Genomic DNA, 24,872 nt, shown 5'->3' on the forward strand with positions numbered 1-24,872 from the left:
TGGTTAGAAGATAGGAGTTGATGCTGATGATGAAGATGCCTGGATTTCGCAGTGTCAAATCCGAGAAGAAATACCCCATAGCGAATGTGTCGCTCCTGAACCCTAGCAGAGTCAGGAACTGGAAGTCATCCAGGGTCTCTCCTGCCTATTACTCAGGACCTGCCGGAGGAGGAGGACGGAGAAGTGGGGCCGATCAACGGAGCCGTGATGTGGTAACTCTCTTCATATTCTGGCACCTCGTTTATTTCTCGACCCCCGTGTGTGGTTCATTCACTTTATGACTGCGTCCTATCAAAACAGATTCATCGACAATTAGAGCTGGATCAAGGCATAGTTGTTGATATTGGTAGTCTCGTCTGGCACAGTAGCCGTAGCTTATTTATTAGGGAATATGATCCTGATAACCAACTCATCCATGAGTCAACGGTAGCTCTGGGCACTGAGCTCTAGCATCTCCTCCAAGAAGTTGTCCATCTTGCATTAGACACCTTGATTTCATCTTATAGTTCCCAATCTCACACCTTCTGTGGCTCTCCCTTCTTCGGCGCAGTTCCTTCCTGACTCGCCCCTCCCTTGGATGTCTCTTTCCCGGCACCCGTCTTCTTGATCGTCTTCTCATCCCCCAATGGCTTGCTCATGTCTTGATTCGCACCGCTCGCGTTCAGAGGATCTTCGCCCTCGGGACCCTTCTTGCTGGTTTTGTTCCGTGTCTGGGCAGCTGCCTCCTCAGGTCGTGTCGTGTTGGGGTCAAAGGCCGTATCGGCGTGCTCACTAGCCACTTGCTCGTCACGTCCAGACTTTGTGTTCTCGTTGGTCACAGGGCGGAGCGATTCGCGGTCCTGAGAGCCTTTATAGGGCCACCGTAGTCGAGAAGTTGTGTGGAGAGGGCGGACAGTAGTTTGAGTCGCGCGAAGGACGTTGCGGAGGAGAGACATGGTGATGGTGATGGTGCGAATGTAATTGAAGTAGTAGGATTACTTGAGCATCAAGACAGAGACTCTATGGTTAATTGAGTTGGTAAATCTGAGAAGGAAACCACTTCGAGGCTTCCGAGATCAAACATAGTTATTTCGATCGAGAGCTTCTTTTGACGTCATCAAACTGTCACCTCGGGTGTAAGTGGCAGTCAACGTCATCACTTTGGATTGTGGATAGCCGTGACCCATATCCACTTGACTACCTGACTACGTAGTTTCAACAGCAAGACATAATGAAGCCCTTTTGAGCTTCAGAACTAAAATTCTTTCTCGTTAGCAATAGCATCGTGCTGTGTGGGAATCAAAAAGACTCTCCCGCTCGATGAAGCACCTGGCTTCACCCAAGACATGGTCTGATGAATGTTAGGCCGTTGCCAAGCGCCAGGCCCTGGTCGTCAACCCTTTACGCACCCCAATGTTGCATGGGTCTTGACATCGCTTAAAGGGGCTGGATAGCATTGCAGTCGTACGGTTGTTCAAGTGACGTATCGACGGCACAAGGGAGACTAGCCCCGAAGTGAGCATTGCCTGGTTGCGAAGAGAAACCACAATGTAGCCTGCAAGCTACAAGACTGGGACATGCAGCTCAACCTCTCCCAAGATCCTCGATCCTGTTGGTTCACCCCGATCGTGACAGAGCGGAAGGTCTAACCCAAGCGACAATCAAGCCATCGCGGATCCGGGGCCCCAAACACGCCCTGTGCTCTGAACCAGAAGCCCGCATCTCAGCCGACATATCGAGACGTGGCAGAAGATGAAATTGCCAGCCGTGATTTCTGACCCCTCGTCGATCCAAGCTTCGGGCTATCGAGCTGAACAACAAAACGGGACGAACAAAGTCGGTGACGATAATGGCAAACAGTCCGGTAGTCCGGATGAAAGACCACTGAGGCAAACAACGACGAGTGGTTCGATGCCATCGCCTTCCCGAGTCGATCATCACGAGCACAAAGCCGGCTCGCGGGCTCCCGATGATGGCACTATGTAGAATTGTAGGATCTGAGACACTCATCTCAACCCCGGACCAACCTGTTCCAAGCCCTGGTATGGAGGCTGCCAGATCTGACACTTCCAAGCGTGGCGCTCTGAGAACCCGCAGATGTTGATGGTAGCGGTGAGGCACTCCGGATTTGGCATGACTGTTGGTGTTGTAACCAACATGCCCCGTCTCCTGGTTCATCAAACGGCCAGTGCAGTACCAAATCACGCCACTACTCCAACCCAGTGAAGAAGCCAGATACGTGGTTAGAGTGCTGTCAAAAGATCGGGAGTTTCTTTGACAGCTTCACTGAGCCGGCGGTTCCGCCGGTGTAAGTTGTCTAACCCTGTCACCTTTCTTTGGCATTCAGTATATTCCCACTGATTGGAGGACATAACCCAAGGGCATTCCCAGCAGACACGGGAAGAGAAAAAAAGCAAAAAGCAGCCAGACGGACAACGGCCGAGATGCTGCGCAGAGATCCGAGATCTGAAGTGAGGCTCTTGGCCCAGGCTAAGGCAGCCAACCTGTTGATGGCCGGCGGCATCGCCCGAGAGGCGTCCATTGTTGAGCTGAAGTTTTCTAGAACAATTCCGTGGCATCTCCCCGCATGGCAATTCCATTGGCTGTGAAAGTGAAGTAGCAAAACTGGCCCGCCTTTGGATGGGTTCATCATCTTAATACCTCGCCAAGTTGAAGGAAAACGGTGCTCGCTAAAGTGACGTTTGTCAGGATGGACCCTGTTCATGGCCGCCTTGGTCGAGCTTCCGGCGCAGTCGGGAGCCATCTTCACATGCCTCTCGCTGGGGTACACACATAGCAATGCTCTGGCTAAGGAATGGCTTCAAGTGCAAGCGAGGTTCAAATCCACGGGATGCCATCTCTACGAGTAAATGTCGAGATTAGGAGGCGGTTGCGGCGTCACAGAATAGGAGGATCGGCGGGCATGGGTCGAGTCGACAGGCCCCCGGAAACGTTTTTCAGACGACAACGACATGCAGCCTTGCAACTTCTGCCACTTATGACGCTCACCCCTCAGAGGCTGGCTGGAACGCCGTGGATGCAGGCTGTGAAACGCCTCGGGACATCTGGCTGGTTCATCTGCCTCTGTGCGGCTTCTGGAAGTGGTTGGCTGCAGCAGCCAGGCGGCGCCGTTGCAGCAGGGGACCTGAAATGTGGTTTTGCTTTTTGGTGCCATCGGCAGCCGTTATTTCCACAATCATGTGGGAGCAAGGGGTCGGCGTGGAGGGTGGGCAATGAATGTGCCTGTACCATGTGCCATCGTCCTTGTACCTATTTCAGCCTGTATTGTAGCTGGTGAGCCATCGTTTGTTTCCACGCACCTGCTAGGCTGTTCCCTGGTCTCTCGAGGTGCGAGGATAAGGACCAAAGGGAGTAGGCATTGCCGTTAGCATCGGAACGCGGCAACGGGAATGCCTACCTTGGTTAAGATGGAGGCGCCACAAGGTCACTCAGCACAACCATCCCATGGCAGTCCGCCACGGGCATCTCCGTCGCTTATCTGCATATGAAGGGCGTCTCAACACGCATGTAAGGGGGCTGCAGTGACACTTGAACCGAAATCTTCCAGAACGATGTCGAGTCGCACTGCAGATCCGGTCTGGCTGTGTGCTCCTGAAGAAAGGGAGCCGCCAAGCTGACCGTGTCGACGCGCTGTACGACTGTGATGGTTTGGCATTCATGCAGGGGCCAGGTGAAAAAAGGAGATCGGAGCCTGTCCCATCGACATCAGCGGCCCAGCGGATTGGGTATTGGTTGTGGTGACGATGGACATGGCGGCCGGTAACAGATGTGAAAGGCCCGTCTGGGACACAAGTAAGAGTGGTAGACGAGGATGCTGACCAACAGCACGACATGACGAGCTCCAGATCTCCGGAGGCTGACAGAGGGCTTGATCGCCGCGTGTCCGCCGCTCCACGGTTGCCGGACCCTGTGGCTTCGTGGCGCCCGTAGACGACGACGCCAACTTTGTTGTTTCTCTTGTTGGTGGTGCTGCGTAACGAGCAGATCAAGACACCATGGCGCACCCTGAAGCAACAACAGTTTTGACGCAGGATCCATAGGGATGATCGTCAACCGGCGCCATGTGTACTAAGGCATGGGGACAGAAAAGGATGTTTCTCCGGTGAGCCTAAGCAAGGGACCATCACTGCGTCACAGCAAAGCTGAAGCTCAGTAGATCCTTTCCCATCCTGACGGTCTTGGTCGTGTTTAGGAGTTTGATATCAGGATTTGGTGGTAAGCAAGCAGTTTTCTTGTGTCGGTTCCCAGCATCGAAACTGCAGCCAGCCTGGTTTCCTGTGTGGTTGATGGCGATTGGGGGTACACTAGGATGAGGGTCCAATTAGCTAAAAGAGCACGAGGAGAGCACGAGGAGCGCACGAGGAAGGCAAGCCGGTGTTGCTGGAGCTAGTGGGCACGCAGACCCGCCGAGAAGGTATCGCATGTACCGACATGTAGATCGTGCGCGCTGAGAGTCGACCATGTAAGATTTAGGGGAAACGCTCCCGCGATTGGGCGCTGTGCGGTTTGGTTGCAGGGGTTGAGGGGCGCACCAGAGTGGTTCCAGGTTGAGGATGTGTCGATAGGTACTTGGGGTACCTAGGCGTTCAATGCTTGGGTTCCCAGAACTGATTGCCGGGAGTTGTCAAGCTGTTCAGTGGTTAGACTAGCTCTCTCCGCCACGCGCCGAATCCCCGCAAGCGCTCCCACCTCGGACACGCCGAGGGACAGGAAAAGGGTAAAAAGGCACCGTCAAGCCAGTGGCCCTGGGTGGCTGCAGAAGGGGAAAAGGATCGCGAAAACAAAGGCATTTGATGAAAAGGGGACTGACGTATCGATGATTATCACTAACCGGCTGTGTTACAGGTCGGCTGCACCTAGGGACGTTGGACACCCTCCCCCCAATTCAACGGTACGGGGCAAGGGTACGGGCAACAACAGCGGGCAAAGAGTCAGGACCCTTGTCGCGGCCTGGGGCCGCGGTGAATGAACTCAACTCTGAGCCAGCAGACAGGCACGGGGCCGGGAATAGCGAGAGGACGATCCATGCTAATAAGGTGTAAAGGCGAGGCAAGACAGGAGGGGAGACAGAAATAACGAGAATCCCGTGACATACGATTTGCTACCTGCATCAAGTACATGCAGGCACCCGGGCTGAGATGTCCTGTGGTAGGTGAGGTGAGGTAAGGTGCCTGCCTCAGGTTGGCTTCAGGTCCACTCAAACCCATCAACGTCCATTATCTCCATGGCATTGATTATCCCATCTCCATCCATCCCATGCCATTGGGTCTCAGCCATTCCATCCCATCCTCCCACTCAGGCCCAGACCTGGCGGCTTTTGGCTTCACCCGCCTTACCCAAGCTGGACCAGCTCCGTCCTGTCCCACGTACCGCTGTACCTCTGGTTCTAACTCTAGCCCACGCCTGGCCACGATACGCCCTGGTCTAGGTGCTCGCGCCGCAATAGCGTTCGTTGGCACTCTACACTTGACCCAGGACAGTTCAGTACGTCGTAGCAGCAATCCATCCTCGGGTAATCGTCCCCTACTGGTTTGGACCAGCATGAGCAGTCAAGTCTGGCTGGCGGATTGCTGGTGGAGTTCAGTCAGGCTCGTCTTACACGGCCGCCATGAGGTGGTGACTTTCTCACATTCCCCCCCAGGTTCAACGCCATCCGTTCATTGATTTGGTCCATCCCACTGACATGGCCCCGGCTCTCCCGTCATCAAGTCGTCTACGGCTACGCCAGTAACGACAATCCCTTCTGTTCTGGACCTGGCTTCCCGGCCGTCGAGAGTGATTGTTGCTGCTGCTGCTCCTGTCCTGTATGTACCTCGTCGGTACCTCTCTTACACTCACTCAAATCATCCACCACTTCTGGACCCCTGCCCTGCGTTTGTCCGTGCTCTCGTCTCTTGCAAGGGAACTAGAACCACCTGCAAGACGGTCCATTCTGGGTACGTTGGCACAGACCAGACTTGTCTCTCGGTCGTACTCTTGAGGGCACCTCAGTGTCGAGTCGAGAGAGGTACCTACTGACCTGCCGTGGTGCGGTGCTTGGCTGGCAAATTGAGTGGGATCATCGTCCTTTGACGGCGTGGCCGTCTGTTCAGTTTCTGCTGTTTTGTCGCTGTCTCTGGCCTATTTGCCTGCCATTCGACGCTTGGAGGTTGCTCCAGAAAAAAGTCACCTACTACTGTCCTGTCCTGCACCCTCGCTCACTCTGTCGAGACCCTCCAACCCTCAGACCTTAGAACGGACCCAACTAGTCTCCCCCCTCCCTTCCACTTGCGACTCTCCTACCGGGCCAGGCCAGGCTCCTCTCCTTCTTCTTCCTTGACTGTCCCGTCCTGTCAGGTTGCTGCTTGCTTCTTCGACTGGACTCGCTGCGCTGCCGTACCGTACCGTACAGACGGACGTCTAGAACATCGTTGGAAGCGCATCGCAAACGCCCAAACGTCACCCCATCATCATCGCCAAACGAATCGTTTTGTCGCCATCGTCGTCGGCATCTACTAACGGGACCTCGTTCTTGAACGCCCGGAGCAAAGCAATTTGGCATCCTCAAAACGCCTCCACAAGCCCCCTCCTCGTCCTCCTTTTCCCCCTCAAAAGGTCCCCTCCCCCCAAACAAAGTCGCACGCCCTCCCCGAATTGCCTGCTCTTCCCGCCGCCACCTCCTCCTCCGACATCCCCAAAAGCGAACCGATCACCCCAACTGCGCTGCACAGCAGAGCCGATCTCGCCTCGTCTCGCCTCCCGTGGTTGCGCCGCCCGCCAAGGCCCAGACCAGACCCTGCTTCCACCAAGTCCCGATTCCAACTTCACAAGCGCCCCAGCCTTGTTTGCTGCTGACTTGATTTTTGAGTTGGGCCTGCTTCTGCCTCGCATCATCGTCGTCAACGTCGTCACAGCATTCTTTACTACAGTACCTACATACATCACACCCAAGGACAGTGCCCCTGCGAGATACTGCCACGGCGTTCCGACTCCACTCGTGCTCCATTCCTTACAACTCGAGACTCAGCATGGGACTTTGTTACCGATCACGATAATTCAACGTCGTCCACCACATCCATCCCCTCACGATGGGCAACGGCCAGGGAAAGCCCGTCGACCTCAACGGCGAAGGTACGTGAACCGCCTACTGCTGTCCCCGATCTCTTGGTCCTCGCCTTCTTCCATCGCCTCTTCCTCCTTCTAGTCGTTCGTCGTCTTCAGCCGCAAGTCCCTTGGCACCGTCCAATTTCCCACGTGTGCCGTGCATGGCGCGAACCTCTTCTGTCGTCGTTGGGCCCCGTATTTGCAACAACACGACTTGACCGAATAATTGTGCAACAAATGGCTTGAGCATTGTACTGATACTATTACTTACAGTGAACCTCAATCACTTCCGTCTGTTGCGAGTCGTCGGCCGAGGCGCCTTTGGAAAGGTTCGAATCGTCGAACGCAAGGACACCAATTTGTCCTTTGCCCTCAAATACATCCGCAAAGATGAAGGTAGGTCTCTGTTCCTACTTGTTGCGCCCTACTGCTGGCCTTGAACAACGCCCCTGAGCCGTACCACTTATACCTGTACCGGCAATCGTCTGCGTGGCCTTTCCGTGTGGTGCAATGTCTATGGTCCTCGAGCTAAGCTAATCGCGATGCTATTCCCGCAGTCGTACGATCCGAGAGCGTCCGTAACATCATCCGTGAGCGCCGAATGCTCGAATACGTCAACCACCCTTTCATCTGTAACTTGAGATACAGTTTCCAGGACATTGAATACATGTACGCCCCTGTCCGGCCTCTATCCCTCTTGCAACAGTAGTGGCTCACGCGCAGCAATAGGTATCTTGTAGTCGATTTGATGACGGGCGGTGATTTGCGATTCCACATCTCGAGAAAGACATTTACCGAAGAGGCGGTCAGATTCTGGATTGCCGAACTGGGATGTGCCCTGCGATACGTGCATGCCCAAAATATCATCCACCGAGATATCAAGCCCGACAATGTCCTCCTGGATGCCGATGGACATGTCCATTTGACCGATTTTGTATGCTTTCCGTGATTCCCAACAACAGGGCGAAGCTAACTGGTGGTAGAACGTTGCTTCCGACGTGGTCAAGGGCCGCACTCTGACGAGCAAATCCGGTACTCTGGCTTACCTCGCCCCCGAGGTGTACGCCGGGAAGGGATACGATGTGCGAGCTGATTGGTGGTCACTGGGAGTCTTGTTTTACGAGTGCATTTACAACAAGGTACGTTCGGCATGATGAAGTCCTGCCAGACCCAGCAAAGGCCACTCCCAAGTCCAAAAACGCTGACCCGATGTAGCGACCTTTCGAGGGTGGTTCCGAAGGATCCCTCAGCCAGCAAATCCAGGCCGCAAACCCTAAATATCCGGTAACACAGCCTCCCGTTTCCCTCGCATGCCTCTACGCGATCGGCTCCGCCCTCGACCCGAACCGAGAAACTCGAATGGGATCGACATGGGAGAGCTTCATCAATAACGAATTCTTCAAATGCTTCGATTTCGAGCTTCTGGAGCAAAAGCGAATCGAGCCCATCTTTGTGCCTTCTTCCGACAAGACCAATTTTGACGCCACGTACGACCTTGAGGAACTGCTTTTGGAAGAGGCGCCTCTCGAGGCCCGTGCAAGACGCCAGAAGCCCCGCGAGCGTCTAAAGGAAGATGCGACTGATAAGGAGATCCGGGAAGATGAGCTATACCGCATGATCGAGACTGACTTCAGGCCGTTTGATTACACGGTGGCTGCATACAAGAGGTGAGTCACAACCTGTCAAGTTCCCCTTGTTGCTCCTATGCTGACCAGCCACGTAAGAATTACTGAAGGCGCCACCGAGGAAGCCCATAACCAGAATCAGAATCAGAACCAGAACCAGAACCAGAACAACGAGTCAGCAGATCACGGCCCCCAGGCTCTCACGACGGATGAGGCCACGCCCATGCCAGCATCCAACGGAGGTTATCAGCAATCACCTCTCAACCCGAGTCTCAGCAATGAAAGCCGACAAGGCCGTCCGGTCCGGCCTGCGCCGCCACCACCATACCAGAACGACTTCCGGGCTCGTCACGTTCCTATCATTGCTGGTCAACGCGTCACAAGTCCCACGGGAGGTGTTCAGGTAACGCTTGATGGTGGCGGTAGCTGGTCTGAGCTGGCTCGGCAGGATGCGACGCTGCCTACTGATGCCAACAATGTGGCAGACGGCAAGGCTGAGGGCTCTGGCGGCATGTTTGGATTCCTCAAGGGCAAGAAGGGCCGCACAAACAGCCCGAAGCCAAAGGAGAGAGGTGTGTTGGGCAAGGAAGGCGCAAGAGTTGTCATCGGCTAGAGGATGATGGAGGCTCGCAATGGGCCATTCGCGTATCAGCGACGAAGGATTAATGGCCAGTCGACGGACTGCACCCCCGCGCTACGGAGTAGGAGGCTCAATTATACGACGAGTCTGCACCCGGCCAGCAGATACCGAACGGCTTCGGCGGTATCTCCATGACGGATGGAATCGGATTCGGATTCGACCGACGCGAGTCAGTATCATGGAGCTCGGTAGCCGGTTAATATTACGCTCGGAACAGACGGGCTCGGACGGGGCGCGGCGCGGCGCGGCGATGGGAGACAAAGGACGATGAGAAACGGCCTCTCTACTTCATTCATTACGGCGTTCGGTCATGGTTTACGGCTAGACGCCCTTGCCGCCCCAGGATATAGAGGGGCATTATCCCAAGGAACGAATGTTGATTTGAAACAGACTACCTATTTGGCACAAGACCGAGGACATATCGCATGTGGAGCTATCCATCATTTGGCGGCATCTCATTCACTTAGGCCCGCGGCATAGGCTACGTGCCGCAGCCGCAAAGGCGTTCCTCTGTCGGGGGGGCTGGGGTTGTTTTTTCTCGGGATATACTCATATTTTACACTTGCCCATCCCGATCGACACATCTGCAAACGTCTATTGAGGTGGATCAGATTATATACAGCCGGTTAGGTTTCGGAGTGCGTTGGAAGAGTCAAGCGAGGAGAGGCGAGGCATTGGGAGGAGATGTCAGTATTGATGGTTTAACTTGTTCGTTATTGTGAGCATATTTGGAATAATACCCCATGTAAACTTTTACCCATCGTTTCCAGGAGTGAGTACCATCATATCTTTGTTGTGCTGTTCTCATCTCATAAACGTAGACCAGACCATTGACTTCCAAGGTGGACTGTCATCACAGGGATAGAGGAGAGCAATAATACCTGGCAGGTGAATACGAAGAGTTGCTAGGGAATGGCCAGTGCAAACTCCTAGGCCTTGTCGAACAAGAAAGAGCAGTGCCAACTCACTGAGTTTAGGTGTTTCGTGTAATATCGGGTTCGCCAAAAGCACCCATGTGGAGAAGAAGAGAGGAACACCAAGCTGATGCTGCAGATCCTAGAGGCAAATGACTCTGATGTTTTGTTCTCCTTCGGGATTCATCCTCGAGATGCACTTTTGAGAATGGGTTACTTCTAGGCTCCCGGGCGAGACTGTTGATAAGTGGTCGTGATGAGGAGAAAATGAGTTCAGGTACCAGCCCTATAGTTAATGTCATCTCTCAATCGATTTGATGCACCCACTGCGTTGTCAGGTCTCTCTAAACAAATGGCTAGCCCGCGTGCAATATGCTGCAATCATATCAGTAAATCGGCCCTTGCTACTTTGTCGAAACGTGACCTTGTCAACCAATGTCTGCTGATCCATTGAAGGCCTACCTGTGATATCCGCTGCACTCTTCTACATTCAATAACATCCACGTTCTCTCTGTTCCAACTCCAAATAACTCTCAAGTATTCACGTATTTCATTCTCACATATCACAAGATGAGCAAAACAAGTCGCTTATCCACATAACCGAGCGCAGACATCATTTGTGCTGCCTTATATTAGGAGTTGCAGCAAGCCTCTCACTGAACCACTAAATCGGAAGGGTCTTTTCTATTTCAACCCTAACCCATACCATAGGTCTTCCAGATATACGGTTATTCGGATGTATAAGTCAGAGTACTGATGAGGACTTGTTGAAGGTCCCGTAAACAGCAGATCAGACAGCAGTGGGCATACAGCAACGTTTCAGATCTTGGTGAACACCCCCATTTTTAGCCAGCCATACCAGCTACTTCAGATTTATATAGAGAAAGGGCCAAAGGTATGTTCAATAAATGCCATGTTGAGTTGGTCGCCAAGTCAATTGGTGTGTTGAGCATACATGCCTTGCAGGTAAGATGCCGCCAGTTATGCCCTTTCCTCAATGTCCTTCTCACTTAACCAACACCTCAACTCATTCACCACTATTTACATAAATACACTGAAACGGTGAGCACAGTCAGGAGAAGCTGTTCCAAGGCAGCAACATAGAAACTAACTCTTGAGCTCCCAGTCAACCTAGCAATGCCACCCTCAAGTGAGCATATCAACGTCAGGTCCAAACCAAGGTGTATCAATGGAAAATGTTTGATTGAGTATAGTCTCGTTGCTGATGTACATACAACGCATCCCGCATCAACGCTTACGCAGACACATATGGCTGTTTGTTTCCTCCAAAAGTCTCCTCTCGCTTTCATCCATAGGTAGCGCTTCCTTTGTTGTTGACCTCCAAAAACCACTCATCAGTCAATTATTCATAGCAGCAAAAAAACAAAGCCGTCCGAAGGAAAAGCAAAGTGAAAATATGAACAAGAGCCTCAAGCCTAGGCAAGAAAACCGACATCTGAGTGTGCAACATTCTCCATGCCATGATGAATTCCCTTCTCTCATCCATGCAATTCATGGCCATCTCTGATAGAAGCAAATGAAGAGAAGAGCCACGATCCCCCTGATTTTCCGAGTCCATCCTTTCTGTTGTAAACGCCGTGTTCCGTATGTAGCTGCTTGCCGAGCGCCGGGGTTAGATTGATACTGTACAACCGACTCTGTGTCGAGTGTGGATACATCTCACGCCGACAGACCGAGATGCTTGTCGGCTTTGGCCTTGTCGGCTTCAATCTCGACACCCAGCGTGTGGGCGACACAGCTGCTCGACACATCCTTGCCCATGTACTTCTTGAGGATGGTGTCAAAGTCCGTCTCCGCCACCACAGGGCCAGTACCGGAGCACTTGGCCTTCTTGGTGAGCTCGGAGCAAAGGCCGTCCAGGTCAAACTCGCCGTTCTGGGCCTTGGGGCAAGCTTGAAGTTTCTCCCTGCAACATGGGTCAGACAATGAAAAACTGCGATAGTGTGGTGGCGTCACATACCAGAGCTGATTGCAATTCATATTTTGCTTCTTCAGAGGCTCATCATCAATAGAGTTCTGCTGGGCATCAATCTGGTCAATGAGGTTTGGAGCCTTCTTGGGCTGGGCGTTGAGCTTGGAGGCAGGGCTAGTGGGCGCCATGTTGTATGGAACGAAAAAGTCGGTGTCGAGGGCGTCGTTGAAGAAGTCGTCAAACGAGGGGTTTGACAGAACATTATCCTGAGGCTCACGGTAATCACCAAAGAGCTGTGGATCAAACTGGCCGCCATTTTGCTGGGCAAGCCAGTCGAAGTTGGTGCTGCTCAAGTCGACATTCGAGAAGTGGTCTGTCGGAGCATGCGAAGACTGCTCCTCGCCAATGGTCGTCATGGTATCAACAGGCTTGAAGCCCATTGGTGATTGTGTAAAGGGTTCGGGAGACGTCCCGCAAGAAGAGCTAGGGCCAGTGTTGGAGTGCGACGACGCAGATGGTGAGCTTGTGGCACCATTGGCACTGTAGCCTGCAGAGTCAACACTTGCGCGCGAAGGGTTCGTAGCAGAGCTCGACATGGAAGGACTAAAGACACCGGAGAACTTGGCCAAGTCATCCTTGAACTGAGACTGTGGTGATCTGGAGTCGTTGGAGAGGCCTGATGGGCTTGGGTAGGCCTTTTGGAGTGGGCTTGTGGGCGATGAGCCAGATCTCTGCGGCTTGTTGACGGGAGGTCCGGGGAGCATGCCGAACTTGGGGAACTCGAATTGAAAGTTGACGTCGCCGAGGTTGCTGACTGCTGCGTTGCCAAAGGGAACCTTTTCTCTGGGAAGGGCCTTGCTATTTGTCATCAAGGACACCTTCTGCTTATACTGGTTGAGTTCGGATGTCATGCGCTCAACCTGAGCGCGAAGCAAACCATTCTCGTGGTTCGCGGCCTGGGAAGCCTTTTCCAACTCTTCAACCTTGGTCTCGAGATCCTTGAGATGCTTTTCCTTGCGCTCTCTGAAGGCTCGTTGGGCGGCTCGGTTCTGGGCCTTGCGCTTCTAGAGTGTGTGTTAGTAAACGGATCAGACCTTCAGTATTGGGAGTAAAAACATACCGAGCTGGGCTCAGATGTGAGAGGCTTGCGGCCAGGCTTCTTGGGCACCTTTTCGGTGCTCTCGCGGCGCTTAGGGTCTTTTCCAGGGCTGGTCTCCTCGTCCTCATCATCGGGGTGGCTTCGCTTTTCAGTACCCTCATTCTCTGTAGAGTCGGACTTGGAGGTTGCGGCGCCGGCAGCGGAAGGAATATCTCCAATCATGGAGGGCTGATCATCGGTAGCAAAGGAGAAGTCGAAGCTGGAATCGCCAAAGTCGTAGTCGTAGTTATCAAGGAAGGGGCTCTCCTGATATGCCGTGTTCGTAGCACCCTTGGGCTGAGCGGCCGAGTTGTGAAACGAAGTCGGGGAAAGTGACAGGGCGTTGTTCGCAGGAGTCGCAGAGATCTGCTGCTTGTTGGAGTTGAGAGCAGCGAAGAGCAGGTTCTGCTGTTGCGGGGTCAAGAGGAAGTTGGGTGGCAAAGAGCCACCAGTGCCAGCAGAAGCCATCGCGAAGGTCAAAGAAGGTCGACGAGATGCGGCGCAGAGGATGAGAAATGGTCGCGGACCGTGGCAAGAGAAGACAAGGGTAGAAGATGGATATCAATCCAAGCTCTCTGCCGTTCCAGGCTCTCTCGCAAGAGGGGGGCAAAGAGCCTGTGTAGCGGCGTCGTCGGTGTGTTGGCGGCCACTCAGACTAGAGCAGCGAGCGGGGCTTTGTAATGCGAAGCGATACACGGTTCTCGCGCGTATATGACACAATGAGCAGGCAAGAGATTGATAAACGAGGCGGAATAAGGGGATTTTCGGATTGAGATCTCAAGGGACCAGGTTACTATGTAAGATGGATGATGGAATCGTTGCGATGGGTGGCAGCTGGCGTCAGGCGGATGGGGTGGACGAGAGCCAGAGTTTGGCGGGGGCCAGGTTGTAGCTGGTTGGCTGCAGTGCAGGCTCAGCACTGAGAGCGCCCGCCGAGCGTGCAGGGCAGGTGGCAGGTACCTACAGAGGGTGAGGGGTACCTGGCAGTCGCACTGTAGGCGGCCGTAGGTGCAGGTTCAGAGGTGGCGGGCCGCGTGTGTACAAGGAGAGCTGCGGGAGACGCTGCGGCAAGAACGGAACGCCGCGAAAGACTTTTGCTGCCTGAGTCACAAAGATTTCTTCTAGTCGCTTCTGCCGTAAGCCCTGTAAACGGGGATCAGGAAAAAGGGACCGTCGAGTGGGGGGAGACAAAGGAAGAGGTCAGAGTGAGGAGGCTGGATGGTGGCATTGGGATGGATGACAGTGCGGATCGAGTCGCCAGGTGCATTTGTCAGCCGGCGCGACCGGTCACCGGCCCCATCCATGGACCATAGACGCATCAAACCATCGAGACTTACAACAAGACGAAACAAAAAGCCACCCAGGCCATGCCAAAACGAGGCTCGAGCACGCTCTTTTTCTGCTCCATCTGACTCACGTTTGAGATCAAACAGACCGTCATTTCCGTCCACACCGGCCTGTTCTCTTCGTCCATTGGCCTGTCCCCCACCGGGCACCCGGCATGCCTGGCTGATCTGCCTCCGCCGCTATTAATTGACATGCCCGCGCCCTTCGCCATCATGCACAGGTTCCCCGAATCTCCCCTTCTCCTCTTGTGGCCTCGTCCGGTCCTCGCATTTATGAACGGCCATGTGCACAACCCATTGTTGCAGTTGCAGCTCGTCGGGTTCTTGTTGTCATGCCGCCGAGACAAGCCGTGACCACGACTCCCAACTCACGCATGCGTATACAATCAATTCGACTCTCAGCTCCGACTGATACCACAGCTTGACCCTTCCCAGATCCGGCCCAACTACCAGGCTGCTAACCTTTTTCTAACCGCAAAAGTCGCACCGTGCACCACCGTCATGCCCCAGCACCGCCTCCGGCCTCACTCCCTTATCGCCGAAGCGCCTCCCGAGCAGTCATCTCATTCCCCCCGCCCCCGGCTTTACTCAAGATTCGGACTTTGTTCCTCCGTGCATTCGCCTTTTTTTGCCGACCAATCATGCCGACTTGCCTGATGGGACAATCCTCGCCTCAGGTCATCGAACTCCCCGAACGAATGCCCTCGAATTTCGATGCCCCGGATTTGTTCTTGCACCTCAAATTTCGTGACGTAGCCCGGAAATCCAACCTCTCGCACTCTTGGCTTGATCGGAGAATTCAACCACGTCCAACTACCGAATCTCTAAACTTGACGAATCACAGCGAACCCGCGGGGTTTAACAAATGTGGCTAGGGCCTTATTATGCATGTTTTGGAATCATCCTTGTTGGCGGTTCGACTTCACGTGTCGTCTGTCTCAAGGCGGACGACTCCCTCGGTTCATGCCGAGAGGTGGGAGATGCCTGCTCTTGTTTTTGTTCAGTCTCTTGATCTGTTGAATGTGTTGCGTGATCTCCTTTTCATGTCGAACCTCATTAGACTCCATGCATAGTAGATGTTTAGCTATCTATGTGATCATGATGCTACTCGGGTGACAAGCATACACATTTTATTGCCTCCAGCCACAGGGCATTGAGGCAACGAATAATTGACATTGCTACCAATGAGGCCAAGTCTTTATATCCTCAACGATTTGCAGGTACAAGTCTAGGAGTAATCATCAACGAGGGTAGCGATTATCTCCAAGTTGTCTGGCCATACATAGCAGAAGGCGGCTGCTGTTTGGCTGTTTACAATTGGCATCGCAACCTTCTTGCTCCTCATGTTGGTTAGGCGTTTTTCTCCAACATTCCAATCAAACATCGCCAGTTATCAAGACATTCACAAGTCACCATTGCAATGAGCGCGTCGTTTATTACAGTTGTTTATTGGCTTCTAGTCGTTAAGCCTATCAATTCCCAATGCTCCCTGCTTGCAACGCCGTTCCGATTCATGCCATCATTAAGCGTGATTTATTCCTTGGCGATCTGCTTGTGGACCTCGGCCTTGTTGTCGTGGGTGGTCTCGTCGACCTTGTCGGAAAGGGCATCCTTGGCGGCAGAGGCACTGAGTAAAACTGTTAGCATTCTGATTTTGAAGCCCTGGCCAGGAGTATGCGGAAGCTGCTTACCGAGTGCCGAGGGGAGCGTTAGAGTCCTTGGCGACCTCCTTGTTGGCCTCCTTGCTGACACCGGAGGTGGCACCCTGGACGCTCTCGGCGACGTAGTTGAAAGCCTGCTTAGCGGTCTCCATTGTGAAGTTGTTGGTTGTTTTGGGGGTTGAGGTGGTGGTTTGGTTGTTTGGTTTGAAGGTTGAGATGATTGTTTGAGTTGTTGTGTGATGATGAGACAGAAAGGAGATCTAGAGGTGGGAGGACCTGGGGTTTAAGTAGCAAATTTGCAAAGACGAGAGGCCTTAGGTTAGTCTCACGATGCAAGCAGGTGGATTACTTGTTGGAATTGTTGAGGTTTCTCATGTCTGTGTACCAGTCGTTATGCCGATTCACCAAATTACCGCCATGGACCTATCAAGAAACACTTGGGATCGAACTTCAGCAAACCGATCGATGATGTGACGTCAGTGAGTCCCCCACCACAGCTGATTGCAGAATCCAACACTCGCCCACTACGTCATTAGACCCCGCGGTGGCTTCTTCCAAAGGGCATGTTTTGATCCTGGCCAAGGATGCTTTCGGGCGCCTCTGGGGCCACCCTTTCTTGCGCCCGGGGTGATGAACACCTCGTGCCAGGGACGGTTTCGTTAAGGCATTCGCGAAGCTGATTGGGTGCTGCCAAGTCTCCGAGCACGGGAAGACTGAGGATCACTGCAGGACATTTGCGGCTCCAAGCTTAGGTCCTCCCCGAGCGGATCCACTAGCTCAGGGCCGCAGCTCTGATTGGCCCTAGGTGGACGTCTTGATGCACAATGACAACACGACTCTGGGCATGGCTTGTTGTGAGAAAACCCGGACCATCAGCCATGCGACGAGGTCCAGTCACTTGGAACCAATCCCAGACGTCGAGCTACACTTTGACTCGCGTCTGGCTAGTTCTAGCCCCTCGTTCAGATCGCGATCGAGGTCAGATGACTTTGAAGGACGAAAAGCCCTCCCGTAAGGAGCCGACGATCGAGACTTTGACGTCAGCATCGATAAACAGGGAAATCAACTATGATTGTTTTTGGACATTTCTCGATTACATCTACATCATCGGACTAGATGGCTTCAGGCATGTGAAAGGCCTCAGGCCATGTTCCTGATCAAGGGTCCCCTCTTGTTCGCAGTTCCTGAAGGGTATCAACACCATCAGCTCGAAGGGTCGTCAATGAGGTCCAATCATCAAGTTCAATTCTTCAGGTGTGCCTCTCCGTACAGTTGACTTGTTCATCGATGTGGTCTGTTTGTTTTCACGCAATCAAACCATCACTTTGAGACTCTTGCGGATTCGGAGGGCAGGATGAGTGTCGAATGCCTTATGCTACGCACTAAGCTCCCCCTCGTTTCTCATACATGTCTAGCAATGTTCCCTTAGTAGTTATTTTGCTCTTGTTCGTTGCATAATTTGTTAGCGTACTGTCTTAACGGCGATCGTCGTGCTCTCCCATGTACCCCGGATTTCCAAGCACTTCATCATTCAGCAAGGATCTTCCTCCAAGCCGTCCACAGCAGGGGTTGGTGAACCACGCCCACGCGAGGTAGTGATACTTCAGTTTGCACATATTTCCGCTCAGATCATAAGTACTCGGCTTTGCGTAGCAATGTACAGTCATAACAAACTCATGATACATCTTCTATTACAGCTACTGTAGAATACTGGTGCCGTGCATGGCTCGAGTCCTTGCCGAGGCACGCGGGATAAGAAAAAATGAAATACAGTAAAGTTGTTAGCAGATCCTCCCCTGAGATTAGTTCCGGGGAGACTTTAAGAGCAATCACGTCTACACGTGATGTCTTTACAGTTTCATTGAGTTCTTGACCCTCGGGTGGTAGCCGGGATATGTTGAGGTCGCTGAGGCTAGACGTGCTACACGAGAGACAATTCTCCATTGATGGGGGTTAGTGTCTTTCTGAGCCCTTAATGTGCCGCTTTATTTGTGTGCGTTCAGGTCAAGACATTGCGGTTCATGGAGCGAAACTTTCCAGGGATATTCACGACGTGACAGTTCGTGGCCAAAAGAACATTATTGCGAGTGTGTCTTAAGCCACCAAGCCTCAATAGTTTATCAATATAGATATTGCATCAGCCATTTTGATAGGGAGACAATTGAAATTCAATGAAATCCCCACAGACTTCTCGCCAGCGAACTGCCTCACTGAATTTGAGCCATTGTCACCATTTTTGAAATGGCGTGTGTAGGTTAACTCACTTTGAGCTATTCCCAGCCAAAGCTACGGTTATCACGTGCAGACCCAGGCGCTGGCCCGTGCGAGACGCCATTGGACCCCGCGGGTCAGGAGGCAAGGCAGCTCCATTTCAAGGGAGTTCAAGACAACGACAGAACAACTTGAATGAAGTGTCCTTGAGCATTCTTGAACTGCCACTTACGGCCTGCATCGAACTTAATCAAGAGCCCGAGGCGATCCGATCAAGTGCGTATCACAACCGTCGACTGCCGTCATGGATCTAGCGTACGACCACATCCAGGAGGATATCTACGCTAAAAAGCCCGAGGGTTCAGAGTCCAAGGATGGTTCCAAGCCTGAGCAAGCCCAGTCGTCGCTAAATGAGGACTTCCAGGAAGCTTACAAGGCTTTCTCCAACAGCCCCTGGGGTGCTAGGATCGGTGGGTTCTTGGGCAATGTTGTCAAGCAGGTATGAGAGCTCGGCTTCATGAGCCTAGCCCATTCTGACATGCGCAGGGCGAGTCGGTGTACACACAAGCTTCCAAGGAGTTGGCTGAAGTAGGCGAAGATGCGTCAAAGGGCCTGACAGGCCTGCGCGCATCCATCCTGAGCCACACGCGGAATCTTTCCCTCAACCCGAGTACTACCGGCGAGAGCTCCAAGGATGGAGAGGAGGACCCTTCTACAGCTACCAAGGCACGAGGAAGCGAGGAGGACGGAGATGCGCTGGCACGTATCAAGGCCGAGGCTGCGAAGCGACTGAAGGATCTCCAGCGAGCTGAGGATGCCGCTGACGAGGCCCTCATCCGATTCGGTGGCAACGTCCGCAACTTTCTCCGTGATGCCATTAGCATCGCCCCTCCTCAGGCGTCTGACCAGAGCGGCACAGTTCTCTTTGAGAGTAAGGATGCTCAGGGCAAGCGGGTGATTCACACCTCTCGGTTTGACGCCCAGCTGCATGTAATTCATACTTCGACCGAAAGCTTCACCAAGGACCCCAACAGCGCCGAGTATGAGACTTGGTCCAAGGAATTCGATGCCGACAAGAAGACACCCGATATCAACAGCGATCTGCAGAAATTCCCCGACCTTCGAGCTACCATGGAGAAGCTGGTTCCCGACCAGGTTCCTTACGTTGACTTTTGGAAGCGATACTATTTCCTTCGCCACGGTATTGAGACAGCTGAAGCTAGACGACGGGATCTCCTCAAGGGTAAACCGAAATGCGCGTTCCTACTTAACTGTGCTAACAACACCATAGCTGCCTCTACTGAGGACGAGGTTGGCTGGGATGACGACGATTCTGATTCCGACGAAGATTCTGATTCCGACGACGAGTCTAGCGACGACGACGACGGCACCCCCGTGGCCAAGACCGAACCCAAGACTGCCTCTGCCGCATCCTCGACGACCATCCAACCTCCTGCGCAAAAGCTCCTGAAGCCGACCGAAGCCCGCAAGTCCAACGACGAAAAGTCGCAGGCCGATAGTGAAGCTAGCTACGACGTTGTCGGCGCGACATCTGGCAAGACGACCCAGACTCCCAACAGCCCTAAGGACTCTAAGAAGGAGGAGGAGTCCGAAAGCGAGGAGGAAAGCGATGACGACTGGGAGTAAGGCTGAGTAGATGTCCAAGTATATGTGGGTGTGATGGGAGTGTCGCTCGTCCAGCTCGGCGTTCGGTATATGTGAAACCAAATGTGGCAGATTGAAAGAGCCACATGCCTTGTATCTTGTTTTTGGGTATTAATACCAGGAGCACGTGTCTGATGTGCTCTTCATTCAAGCCATTCGTTTTATTTTGGTCCTTCCCACTTTTACCTCTTCTTCTTGGTGACCATGGTGAAGCCGTCTTCGTCGACTTGTGGTTGGGGCTTTTCCTTTGGTGCAGACACCAGCGCGGGAGCTTCGTCCATCTCGACATCAGCACCGCCTTCATCGTCTTCTTCATCATCGTCGCTCTCCCAGTCTGTGTCCTGATCGGCATCCTCGGCCTTCTTGAACATCTGATCAACCTTTGTCCCCTTGCGGTTCAACCAGCGTGTGCGGAGAGCCTGAACGTCGTCAAATTTGCCCACAGCGCATCCCGTACGCGCACGAATGATGTTAGTCGCAACTTCGGTGCCGGAATCGTCGTCGACGTTGACCTCGAACTCGTCGACCATGACCTGCAGGAGAACCGTCTCGACATCCTCCAGATCAGGCTCCTCAGGGACCTTGGCGTTCTTGTCGTTCTGGGCGGGTGGCGCATCGGTGAACTCGGGGAATAGGTCGACAACGGCACCAGCGAACCAGTCGCGCTTGTCGGCAGAGTCTGGGCCACCCCAGCCGTTCTGGACTGAGAGGGTGAGGGCAGGCCACAGGTGAAGGGCGTATGCGACGGCTTGCTCGAACTCGGATTGGCGCTCGGCTGTTGAGTACAAAGTTAGTGATTTTGAATAATGATAAATTGATATAAATTATTCAGACTCACCCGCCGGAGGCAGCTGCACGGGTTCTGAAGAGGCCATGGTTGTCAAGTCGTTGTTGGTGGGGTTTGGAGGGGCAACTCAGAGATGGCTCTGCACAAAAATTTTGGTGTTTTTTTTTCTTCCTTGCCCAGGCCCAGACCCAACCCAATCGCGCACCCACACACGCTACGACAGCGCAAAACCCACTGATTTCCCTCCACAAACGCACGGGCCAGGCCTGAAGAACCGAGCGACTCACTCGCTGCATGCAGCAGGCGGACTCGACGTTCCCGTCCCGCAAAGTCAGGGGCATGACATCATGGGACCCTAGCATTCAGCACCAGCACCAGCACCAGCACCGAGACAACCAACCTACATGCTTGTACTGTGTGTTCAGCCGTGACCTACTTCTCACGCTGATCGACCAGACATGAAGTCTTTGTAGTCTCAACAAGCTTTTTCGTGGGCAGACGGCGCGTTTGTAACAGAAGCCTCTGCCGTATCTAGCTCTGGTCAGCGCCATGAACTCGCTCAACACCACCTCAGTCTCACTGGCAGTGACGCCAACTGTCGTGTCGACTCTCTTTTCACATGTACGTGCTGTGAGATCCATGGATCCATCCCGTGCCCAACGGTCATGCAGCCTGATGCATTTCAATTGCTTTTTTTTACTGACGCGACAATCCTCTGCAGTACTTTAACAGGAAGCCCCTGAGGCAACGCCCAACTGCCCATCTGTCCTACGATGAAGGCCTTCACCTGATTCGGTCGTTCCTCGAGTACTCATCCCACCACACCGTCGAGGAGCTTCAAGCCTTTACCGCGCAATGGGTGCCGCATCCGCAATGGGTCAAGGTCGAGGATGCGACCGTTCCCGAGGAGCAATTGACCCGCGCCGCCGAGCTCCTCCATAAGCACCTGGGCACCGACGGCCTCCGGCAGGTCGGCGGCGAGAAGTGGTGGCAGTGGCGGAAGCCCAAGAGCTCTCTCGAGGCTGAATGGATCGAGATGCGCTCGGATGCCTGGGAAAGGAAGCAGAATGGCGGCAATTCGCGACGCGTCATGATGTACATCCACGGAGGTGCATACTACTTTGGCAGCGTGGATGAGCATCGGTATCAGATGCAGCGCCATGCTCGCAAGCTCAAGGCGCGTGTATTCGCGCCTCGCTATCGACTGTCGCCACAGTTTCCTTTCCCTTGCGGCCTTCACGATTGTCTCGCCGCCTACCTCTATCTCTTGACGGTTCAAGATCCCACGACCATTGTGCTGGCAGGAGACTCTGCAGGCGGCGGCATGGTCATGTCTCTGTTATGTGTTCTGAGGGATCAAGGAATTCCATTGCCTGCTGGCGCCGTACTGATCAGCCCATGGGTCGACCTGACACACTCGTTCCCCAGCGTCTCTGGAGAAGCGCCGATGGACTACATCCCTCAGTTTGGATTTCACCACAAGCCCTCTCAGGCATGGCCGCCACCCAACGAGGATGATATTGCGATGCTCAGAGAGGCGGCTTTGAAGAAGAAGAACAACCAGACCAAGAAGACGCCAGGAACGCAAGAGCTCAAGGAGAAGCAGCACGCACCTGTTGTAAAGAAGGAACCATCCGATGCCTCGTGCAGATCAGACTGGATCAACGGTGGGATTCCAATCAATCCTGATAAGCTTCTTTCAGTCGCCATCGACGGTGAAATGGTCAAGCTCAAGGATCAGATTCAGGTAGGCTGCCAAACATGATTGGAATGATTAAAAGCTGACCTGGATCCCTAGATGTATACTTCTAATGAACTCCTGGCTCATCCACTAGTTAGCCCCGTCATGCAGCCTACCTTGGGTGGTCTGCCACCTCTTCTCATCATGGTTGGAGGAGGAGAGATTCTTCGTGACGAGCAAATCTATCTGGCTCACAAGTGTGCTAATCCTGCCAAATATGCACCACCTGAGGAAGCCTTGACAGAAGAAGGAAGGGCTCGGTTGGAGCAGTACAAGCCAACCGATGTCCAGCTCCAAATATGGGATGATCTCTGCCATGTGGCGCCAACACTCAGCTTCACTCGACCTGCCAAGCACATGTACAGATCCATTGCTCAGTTTAGCGCCTGGGCTCTGGCCAGGGCTCAGAAGCGAGGCATTGATATTCTTGACGACGACGCTATCTCAGTCATTTCTGAGTCTGGATCCGAGGGCGAGCGATCAAAAAGGCCCAAAACCCCAGAACTAGAGAGGTCTGCTACCAACCTTCCGCCTGGTCAGGTTGGAAAGGCCGGTGACCCCCTCCCACCCTTCAAGAACCACATGATTCGGCAGAAGGTTACTCGTCACGGTGCTACTTTGCCTTTGGCCCCCGAAGCTGAATTACCCGCATGTTGTGTTCAGCCTGCCACAGTTGGTGTTGTGAAGGAGGGTACCGTCAAGAAATGGCTTGCGATGAGGAAACAGTGGGATAACCGCTTCGCTTCGGCTAAGGCAAAGGTTCACAAGAAGATTATCGATGACATGGTGGCAGGCTATCATGAATTTGGCCCTGGCGAGTATCCTCCCCCTACTGCCTTGGCGGGACGACGACGGGTTGACTCGGAGCTGGTGGAGGGCAAGAAACAAAAGAGCTGGGGCCTGGCAATGTGGTCGCTGTGGGGTTCCAAGCACGATGAGATGACGGTTGAAAGAGAGAAGAAGGCGGGCGAAGAGCCCGAGGTCCGCGTTGCTACGCCAGCTGATGGACAAGGGGCACGTTCCTTTGCCGACATCGAAGGCCAAGATAGGCCCGAGATGCTGTCAGACCAATCTCGCAGCCGATCTCATCGCAAGACGGTTGTCGATGAGAATCAGACAGGCAGCATGGTTATCAGTGAGGATATGCCTGTCGCCCATCTCTTGGAGCAGAGGAGGGAGCAGGAAGCCGCTAAGCCTGGATTGCTCAGTCCTGATTTTGTGCCAGAGACTGGTGTTGCAGGAAAGCGGCCGTTCCTTGATGGCATCGCTTTGCCGTTCAGCCTCAATAAGGAAGCTGATACAGCAAGCATGATGACTCTACACTCGACCGCTACTCCGCTCCCGGGCTCAAGGCCTATGAGTTTGGTTCTTGTGGATGATGACTCAACTCAGCCGACGCAGACAACCCAAATGACAACGCAAGAAGAAGACGCACCTGCAACTGGGGTAGCTGGCAAGCGTCCTTATCTCGACGGCATCGCACTGCCATTCAGCTTGAATAGGGAAGCTGAGACGGCGAGTATGATGACCTTGCAATCCAACGTCACCCCGCTTCCGGGATCGCGGCCCATGAGCCCAAGTGTTTTGGGCAATGACTCGGCGCAGTCGACAAAGCAAACCGAAGAATTTAAAGAAAATGGAGAGAAGAAAGAGGAGGGATTGACTCTAGCAGTGCCGGCCCCCGAGCGACCTGGCTTGGACACATTCGTTACGGCTCAAGAGGAGCTTCCCCGTGTCAAGTAAGAGGAGGAGTAATTGTCGATTTTGGCGCAATGGATGGGATTTGGTCAGAATGTATTATTTTGGGTACAGCCAGGATATCCCCGTGCGCCAGAGCACAGTCGTTTATTGCTTCTTTGTGTTTTTTCCTTGTATCTTTGGAAATAAGGGAGCGGATATTCAGCACACTCACCTTGAGGGCTCTTGGGAATCCCAACGAGGCCATCCTTTGTAAATCCTTACTTACAGTCGTCATTTTTCTTATTTAATACAACCAGACGAACATTAAGTCCAAGGCAGAGTATAGAGCCTGAGGGGTATTCAGTGGTTCATCCTTCTTTCTTGTTCTCATGGGGATATGAACAAATAGTTTGGTTGATGTACCAAATATTGTTCCCGTAATGAACAC

General features: G+C 53.3%; 7 protein-coding genes across 7 annotated transcripts; 3 read left to right on the plus strand and 4 right to left on the minus strand.

Moving 5' to 3' along the window:
• Window positions 1-515: 515 nt before the first annotated feature.
• On the minus strand, window positions 516-935 carry NCS54_00391600 (Hypothetical protein; the record flags this gene model as incomplete). Its single annotated transcript, XM_053149471.1, has 1 exon — window positions 516-935. The coding sequence occupies one exon, from the start codon at window positions 933-935 to the stop codon at window positions 516-518; it is 420 nt and encodes a 139-aa protein (XP_053005446.1).
• A 6,132-nt stretch (window positions 936-7,067) lies between these two features.
• NCS54_00391700 (Protein kinase domain-containing protein) lies at window positions 7,068-9,321 on the plus strand (the record flags this gene model as incomplete). Its single annotated transcript, XM_053149472.1, has 7 exons — window positions 7,068-7,110; window positions 7,357-7,479; window positions 7,641-7,752; window positions 7,813-8,017; window positions 8,067-8,222; window positions 8,299-8,750; window positions 8,808-9,321. The coding sequence occupies 7 exons, from the start codon at window positions 7,068-7,070 to the stop codon at window positions 9,319-9,321; spliced, it is 1,605 nt and encodes a 534-aa protein (XP_053005447.1).
• A 2,621-nt stretch (window positions 9,322-11,942) lies between these two features.
• On the minus strand, window positions 11,943-13,801 carry NCS54_00391800 (BZIP domain-containing protein; the record flags this gene model as incomplete). Its single annotated transcript, XM_053149473.1, has 3 exons — window positions 11,943-12,189; window positions 12,244-13,259; window positions 13,316-13,801. The coding sequence occupies 3 exons, from the start codon at window positions 13,799-13,801 to the stop codon at window positions 11,943-11,945; spliced, it is 1,749 nt and encodes a 582-aa protein (XP_053005448.1).
• Window positions 13,802-16,212: 2,411 nt separating this feature from the next.
• NCS54_00391900 (Hypothetical protein) lies at window positions 16,213-16,579 on the minus strand (the record flags this gene model as incomplete). Its single annotated transcript, XM_053149474.1, has 2 exons — window positions 16,371-16,579; window positions 16,213-16,306 (listed from the first exon to the last, which is right to left on the minus strand). The coding sequence occupies exons 1-2, from the start codon at window positions 16,490-16,492 to the stop codon at window positions 16,213-16,215; spliced, it is 216 nt and encodes a 71-aa protein (XP_053005449.1). The 5' UTR covers window positions 16,493-16,579.
• Window positions 16,580-18,855: 2,276 nt separating this feature from the next.
• On the plus strand, window positions 18,856-20,198 carry NCS54_00392000 (Hypothetical protein; the record flags this gene model as incomplete). The annotated part of the gene is made up of 3 exons (XM_053149475.1): window positions 18,856-19,050; window positions 19,098-19,794; window positions 19,843-20,198. 3 exons carry the CDS (start codon window positions 18,856-18,858, stop codon window positions 20,196-20,198), a joined length of 1,248 nt encoding a protein of 415 aa, XP_053005450.1.
• A 200-nt stretch (window positions 20,199-20,398) lies between these two features.
• On the minus strand, window positions 20,399-21,091 carry NCS54_00392100 (Hypothetical protein; the record flags this gene model as incomplete). The annotated part of the gene is made up of 2 exons (XM_053149476.1): window positions 20,399-20,991; window positions 21,055-21,091. The coding sequence occupies 2 exons, from the start codon at window positions 21,089-21,091 to the stop codon at window positions 20,399-20,401; spliced, it is 630 nt and encodes a 209-aa protein (XP_053005451.1).
• A 461-nt stretch (window positions 21,092-21,552) lies between these two features.
• NCS54_00392200 (Hypothetical protein) lies at window positions 21,553-24,487 on the plus strand (the record flags this gene model as incomplete). Its single annotated transcript, XM_053149477.1, has 3 exons — window positions 21,553-21,624; window positions 21,725-22,750; window positions 22,802-24,487. 3 exons carry the CDS (start codon window positions 21,553-21,555, stop codon window positions 24,485-24,487), a joined length of 2,784 nt encoding a protein of 927 aa, XP_053005452.1.
• Between the last annotated feature and the right edge of the window lie 385 nt (window positions 24,488-24,872).

The sequence above is a fragment of the Fusarium falciforme genome, chromosome 3, assembly GCF_026873545.1.
Source record: "Fusarium falciforme chromosome 3, complete sequence".
Lineage (NCBI taxonomy): Eukaryota > Fungi > Ascomycota > Sordariomycetes > Hypocreales > Nectriaceae > Fusarium > Fusarium falciforme.